Source organism: Elephantulus edwardii, unplaced genomic scaffold (genome assembly GCF_000299155.1).
Source record: "Elephantulus edwardii isolate Elephantulus edwardi_28Jun2011 unplaced genomic scaffold, EleEdw1.0 scaffold00077, whole genome shotgun sequence".
NCBI classification, from domain to species: Eukaryota; Metazoa; Chordata; class Mammalia; order Macroscelidea; family Macroscelididae; genus Elephantulus; species Elephantulus edwardii.
The window spans coordinates 15000665-15008316 of record NW_006399827.1 but is presented as its reverse complement, the minus strand read 5'-3'; the positions used below and the strand labels follow the sequence as shown (position 1 = coordinate 15008316).

Sequence of the window (7652 nt, the reverse complement as noted above, 5' to 3'; positions counted from 1 at the left end):
ACATTTTGTAAGAAAAAGGCCAGGTGTTGTGGAGAATGTATTTGATATTATCTCATGACTAAACTCAGGTTATGAATTTGTACAGTAACACAACGTGATGAGTCTTTTCAGGACCTGAGTTTAGCAAGCACCTGAAGCTTGTTTGTTCCTTTATTAATGATATAAAAGCTTCCATCCTTTGACAAAGGCTGTTTCCTCAAGTTTCTCAACAGTAAAGTTAGCCTATTTCCCTTTGAAATTAATAAATAACCCATGCAGAAATATTTTGAAAATGAGAAAATATCCCATTTTCCATCCGACATCTGACTCATTTTAAACATGTGTGAGCTGACAATTCTATTATCTGGGATCACTTTTTTGTCTTCCCTTTTTCTTGATCTCAGTATGGAGTGTCACAGATTCTCATTTTAATTGATGAGTTTACATCAATTATTACCTTTATTTATTTTGCTTCCCAAGTTATTCCATGTTGCGTCAGAGAATGTTCCTTCAAGATATCCCTCAGTGCCTTTTAATACTTAAAACAATGAGTCGCCAGTAGCAGTTTGCAATCAAGGAAGGAAAGGGTGATCGCACAAGTGTGATGAAATTCTATTATCTAAATGACTCAGATGTAGACTGTCTTCCTCACTGCACACAAGTGACTCATGAGAGGATGTGGTTTTTTTCCTTTCTGTTTCCCTACCACAACCCTTTGACATATCTTTAAACATCAAAGAGATCTTGGCATCATAAGACCAATTCCTCAAGTGACATGAAAGCGTAATATATTGAACACAAATTCAAATTAGTAAATGTGATTCATGTGATGGACTCCTTTCAGGAGACACAGAGGACAAAGGAATGGGGAAAACTCATTCTATGAGACAGACCAGATTGAAAAATAGTAAGATACCAGAAAAAAGAATTAATTTCCTTCCTTTTAAAATATTTAACTAGAAATACACAATTATCTAATTTAATGCCCAATATTTCTATAGAAAAATAAAACTAGGAAATGGCCTGGACATGGTCTCAATAGCCTCACAGCAGGATATAAAAGAGAACATGCAGCACAAAGTAGCTCATATTCATTAAGCTCATTCTCTTACTAATATCAGAACCTCCACCCTCTGACACCATGGTCAACTCCTGTTGCAGTTCTGTCTCCTCTGACCAAGGCTGTGGTCAAGGCCAGGTGACCTGCTGCCACCCCAGTTGCTGCCAGACCACCTGCTGTGTGTCCAGCTGCTGCAGGCCCCAGTGCTGCCAGTCCAGCTGCTGCCAGCCCACCTGCTGCCGCCCCAGCTGCTGCAGGCCCCAGTGCTGCCAGTCCAGCTGCTGCCGTCCCCCATGCTGCCAGTCCAGCTGTTGTCATCCCAGCTGTTGCATCTCCAGCTGCTGCCGTCCTTCCTGCTGTGACTCCAGCTGCTGCCGCCCCTGCTGCTGCTTCCGCCCAGTGTGTGGTCAAGTCTCCTGCCACACCACCTGTTACTGTCCAACCTGTGTCATCTCCACCTGCCCCCGCCCCACCTGCTGTGCCTCCTCTTGCTACTGATTATTCCACTTTGGACCCAACTCATTCCCCATATTATATTTATACACAGAAATATATATATATATATATATATATAATCTCCCCAGGGAGTGTTTTAGTACTCATTAGTATATAAGGAGTGAAGTTGATATTGCTCAACTGAATTAAGCTCCTCATGACTTCAACAAGCAAACTTATGGACACACTGACCCTCTGTCTAGCTTATTTCTCCAAATAATTTTCCTTTCAAATGTGACTCTAAATACAGTTCACCAGCATCAATTTAACAAATTCTCCCCAATTTCTAAGTTTGGTCTGTTGACAGCAGAGCCATGCTGCTTAAGAAGATGGTTATTGCCTGAGCATATAGGCAGAACTATATTTTCCCTTTCCTTTGATCATCAGTGAAGTAATTTTTCTGAACTTCTTTTTATTCTAGAACTTTTCTGTTACCTGTTAGATTTTGGTACCAAAATAAAGTTTTATTTCCCCACATTACCTATCCGGTGTGATTGTTGATCCCTTCAAATTATTTTCCCCTCCAGTTTCTAGACAATTGTATTTTACCTGTGCTTGTAGGGAACACACCTTGGCCTTGTCACTTCTCCATAGAAAAGAGATCCCAATAGACAGCCTCTGATGTTTTATTATTTCATAGACAGATCACCATACACTATGAGTCTGTCCTAATAAAGAATAAAAAAAAATAAACTAACATTGAGAGGACTACATGTTTATAAAAGCAAAAATAATCCAATTGTGCTTCCTAAATCACAGCAACTGCCCTTACATATTCAGTATACTGTTTAGCTCAGCCTGCACACCCAATATTCTGACTCAATGATGTAGATGTCATTTATGCAGCTCTACCTTAGATGCTGCTATCTGTGATACAGATATCTGGATTGAAGCCTCTCAGCAGTACCACTACCATATCTTACTCTTTCCTCCAACAGGAAGGTTCCCAAAACAGATAGACTCATTCAAAGCACAAACAAGTAACACACCTAAGTAAAGCAGAGTCCTCTCCAATGCAAATCTCATTACTCATTTGTTAAAGAGCATCGACTTTCTATAATAGGTACTGGACTAACAGTAGGAACCCAAACACCCCAATTCTCTGCATTAAGAGAGCCCTTTAAAGGGATTTTTCAATGGAAAAATTGATTCTTCTAAAATATTTTTCTGCATATCGGTCCACTCAAGTTTGTACACAGTACTTTCATTTGTGAATGAGGTTGAGTTGTGGAGCTCTTTTTTAGATGCTGCTGTACGGGATACAAGGATCCCCAAAGAACAGAGTTTTACTAACAAAACACTCTGTCTTTGAAACCTAGAACCTTGCTGAAACTTGCTGGCTTGGAAGAAAAGTCTCCTGTACACACTGCTGAACAACAGAATGGAGATGAATCACCAGTTATTGAACTAAACAAGAAGTCACATATGTATGGACTTACATACATACAAATAAGCCAACAATTGCAACCTGCTGCTTTTGCTATTGTTATGTGACATTGAATCAACTATGACTTTTGTTACTCTGTAATACAGATCAAAAGCCTGCCCTGCCCTGCGGTATCCTCACAATCCCCATGCTCACGCCTACTGTTGCACTTGCTGGGTCAATTTATCTTTTTGAGGGTCTTCCTCTCTTTTGCTGATACTCTGTACCTTTCCAGGGAGCTTTGTTCTATCTTTCCCAGTATGATGTCTTTTTCCAAGGACTAGCCCTCCTGACAACATGCTCTAAGTATGCTAGATGAAGTTTCACCATCTTTGCCTCTGAGGAGCAACCTAATTGTGTTACCTCCATGGCAGACTTACTTGTTCCTTTTGCTAAGGGACATTAAATACTCGTTACTAACATCACAATAAAAAGGCTCTGAATATTCTCTTGTATTCTTTATTCACTGTCCAACTCTCACATGCCTATGAAGAAACTGAAAATGTCCTGGCTTGGATCAGCTACACCTTAGTCTTTAAACAGACATGCTTGCTCTTTAGCACATTGGACAGGTCATGAACAGAACATTTTCAAAGTGCAAAACAACTTCTGATTTCTTGAATGCTGCTATCATGGGTGTTGATTGTGGATCAAGTGAAATGAAATAGTTGAAAATTTCAGTCTTTTCTCCATCTATCATCATGATGTTGCCTCTCATCCAATGTTCAGTATTTTTGTCTTCTTGATGTTGAGATGTAATCCATATTGAAAGTTGTAGACTTTGATTTTCTTCAGGAAGTACAACTAGTAAGCGAATTTAATAAGCACACAAGACATAAGGTTAATCAATGAACCAATTATATTTTGTATACAAGCAAGAAGCAGTTACATATTGAATTTGGAAAAACTAAAATACTGTGGAAATTTTTAACAAAAGTGTGCAACCTCTCTGGGCCCAAATAAAAACATGTTACAAATTAAAATTAAAGACAATCTAAGTGGAGATGTATACTACTTTCCTTTTCTGATTTGAAGATTTGACATCATTAAAATGCCAGTCCACATTTAATTACTCTAAATATTCAGTGCAATTGTAATTAAAAATCTCAAGAGGCTTTTTAGTATGAGTTTAAATGCTGCTTTTAAAATATAAAAGAATAGAAAAGTAAGCATTAGTACAAAATATGAACTTTTCTAAATATCAAAAGGCAGAAAGATAATATAAAACAATACATAGTAAATTATTAGATATTAGAGATAAAAATTTATGCATACCAAGTCAAGCATATTCATTATTTGATGAGTATCAATGTTTATTTATGTCTGTTGTTGTTGTTGTGTACCACAGAGTTGGAACCATCCCATAGGTGACCCTCTTGCAGGTTTACAAAAGCAGTTAATTGCATGGAAGGATATTATTGTCCATCCTTCTCCCACAAAGAAGCTGGAGGCCTTGAATGCCTTAGAGATTGCAGTGCAGCTTCTTGCCACTAGACCCCCAGAGCTTCCTCTTATTTGTTATTTGAATACATGTAACAGGCTCAACTCACTACAAGAAGAAAAAACAATTTATTTTCAGATTATCTAACAGAAAAATTCAGTAGTATGGCCTAGTGGTAAGGAACTGCACTGTCAAACATAATGCATGCAGTTCAAATCTGCCAACAGTTTTGCAGGGAGGAGATGGACAGTCAACTCCTAATTGATTTGTTGTTGTTGTTGTTGTTAAGTGCCATCGAGTTTCAGGCAACTCATAGCGACCCTATGAAGGAGAATCCTCGACACTTGGGTGCCTTTCTTCCTCTCTCCAGGTTCATAGGGCTTCCGGAGGCAAGTTATTATGGAAGTGGATGCCACTCCTCCTTCCAAGCTTGTTTTCATTGGGGAGCTCCACCCCACTCTGTCCGCATTGGGCAACCAGCCATTAACGCATTTGACAAATCAGTGTCACAGTGTTCAGCCTCACAGCAACCACAAGTGACCGCAGTATGGCTACTTGTACACCAGGGCTATACAACCTAGAGGAATGTCTAAACAAAAACAATGAAAGACAGGCCCAAGAGCCACAGGTCCGAGGGCCCTACAGTGTTTTAGCAGCCCTGCACGCCCAATTGCTGGGAAACTCCCTGCCTCAGACCCCCATTCATCTGGCTAGTCTGCTCTGCCAACCCCCTCGTGGGCCCCAAAGAGCCACCACATGTACTCGGATTCCTCAAACCTACTGTGCCTCCCCCTATTTGATATATGCCCTCTAAAAACCTAGTTCTGACTTGAGAGTGCAAAACAACATATTGTTTATAAACAAGGAAAAAGAATCAGAGTAAAAGGAAGAAGAAAAGTGTATTCATGAAAAGGCAAACAAAATAAAAATCACAATCTTGATCCCAAACAAATTATGTTCAAACCAAAAAGCATTATGACAAAATGAGATAAATATTAAAAGTTGCAGTAAATTATAGATACATAGCAAACATTTAAAAAGCCCAGAAACTACAGGTAATGCAAGACAAAATTAAAAAATAAGAATAAGACACCAGTAATAGAAAAAAAACTTAGCACATTATGTTACTCAAGAAAGAATATGTTTGTTGTTAAGTGCCGTCGAGTTGCAGGTGACTCATAGTGACCCTATGAAAGAACGTCCTCAAAACTTGTCTGTCTTTCATCCTCTCTCCAGGTTCAGAACATATGGGGGGGGGGGAATTAAGGCTACTATGAAACAGCTAAACAAAAGTAAGGTAATTCTAATAGGTAAGATACATTTCAAAGAGGAGCAATTATTTGTTATGCATCAGAGAGCTGGACAATGACTAAGGATGATAGAAGAATTGATGCCTTAGAATTGTGGTGTTGAAGATGAGTCTTGAACGTACCACCCATGGACTGTCAAGAAAACAAATAGGTCTGTCTTGGAGAGGGTGAAACCAAGTTTCTCCTTGGAAGCTAGGATTTTGAAGCTCCATCTCACATACGTTGAACAAATAGCCAGGAGAGACTGGTCCTTGGAGAAGGACATCATGCTTGAAATAGTGGAAGGACAGCGCAGGAGAAGAAGAGCCCGGATGTGGTGGATTGATACAGTAAATAGGGCAATGGGGGCTGGTGTGTCAGAATTAGTTAGACTGGCTCAGGACAGGGCAGGGTTCAGAGCTGTTGTACACAGGGTTGCTCTGGGTTGCAGGAGACTCGACAGCACATAACAAGATACATTTCAAACACTCATGCTAGAAATTGTTTTTAAGCGCACAATATTATTTTAATAGAAAAAGCCTGATAACAACCCAAATGTCAATTAGTGTTCCTGAATGTTGTTATCAGGTGTCCTACTGTTGGCAGCAACTCACAGTGACTCTACATACAACAGAACCAAACTCTGCCTAGCCCTGTGCTGTCTTTATAATCTCTGCTGTGCTTAAACCCCTGGTTCAAGTCATGGCATCAATCCATCTCACGGAGGTCTTCCTCCACTTTGCTGATCCTCTGCTTTTCCCAAGCATAAAGTCCCTCTCTAGGCATTGGCCCTCCCTGATAGTATGTCCAAAGGATGAGAAATGAAGTGTCTCATCATTCTTGTTTCTAAGGACTAAAGCATATTAGATTCACAAAATGTGATACTTAGTGGATGAAAAAAGGTGCTCTGGTGGCCTAGTGAGAAGAGCTGTGCTGTCTGTTGCAGAAAGATGAGACCCAGGGGAGACACCGTGGGAGTAAATCATCACGAATGCCCCTTAGTAAGAGAAAGTTTATTGCACTAGCGGGAGCCTCAGGTAGATACAATTCCAAAATGGGTGGGATCCCTAGACTCCTTTATTAGGGGCCTTTTATAGGGAAGCAGACAAAGGAATTATTAGGGAGCTCTCCTATAGGTGGGTTCCAATTTATGGTGGGGGAAAAACAAGTAAGGCATTAGTTGGATGGTTTGGGGGTTTTTTTTACACCCCTAGGATGGGAAGTGGATTGTATTACTGTCCTTGAGAGGGGAAGGGGATCATGCATCCAGGCACCTCTTTCACTTTTTTTTTAAATTTTTTTATTATTAATTTCAATAAAAATTTACAGAGACTTTGGATTTCTATTCATTCATTGTTGCATTTTTCTCCCCTCCCAAGCCTTCCCCCCTACACCCCCACCCCAGTAGCCTTCCCTCTTGGAAAAGTATAAGAAAAATTGTTTCATTGTTTTACAATCCCTCCCCACTTTCGCTCCAGACTTTCTGTTTCAATGCAGTATACATTATTTAACCCATCTTTCTCAGTCTCCCCCCAACCCTGATGAACAGTATTTGCAAAGAATAAGTAACTGAATGTACAAATTTCTAACATTCTTTATCTGCTCACATTTCTGTCAAGTCCAGACTTTCTAACTAGTTACTGTTCCTTCTTCACTTCCAACTTTTGTATTCCAGTCACCAATTATCATTGTTGTTGTTGTTATATGCCGTCGAGTCGTTTGCTACTCACAGCGACCCTATGTACAACAGCCCTTAACCCTGCTCTATCCCGTGCCAATCGCATGGCCTATGACACACCCATCCCGATCACCCCAGTCACTGAACAATCCACCTCATAGAGGGCCTTCCCTTCTGCACCGTCCCTCCAACCTCCCAAGCATGATGTCCCTCTCCAAGGACCTGTCTCTCCTGACAACATGTCCAAAGTATGTCAGACGAAGCCCCAGAATCCTTGCCTCCAA

General features: G+C 40.2%; 1 protein-coding gene across 2 annotated transcripts in view; it reads left to right on the top strand.

Moving 5' to 3' along the window:
- The first annotated feature begins 1120 nt into the window (after positions 1-1120).
- Positions 1121-7652, top strand: part of LOC102852383 (keratin-associated protein 4-7-like) — a 14939-nt gene continuing 8407 nt past the window's right edge. The window contains exon 1 of one of the 2 annotated variants that reach the window (XM_006889441.1): positions 1121-1438. In XM_006889441.1, coding sequence (XP_006889503.1) covers positions 1121-1438 — 318 coding nt within the window. Of the gene's footprint in view, positions 1451-7652 lie in introns of both variants that reach the window. The other variant, XM_006889440.1, reaches the window with a different exon arrangement.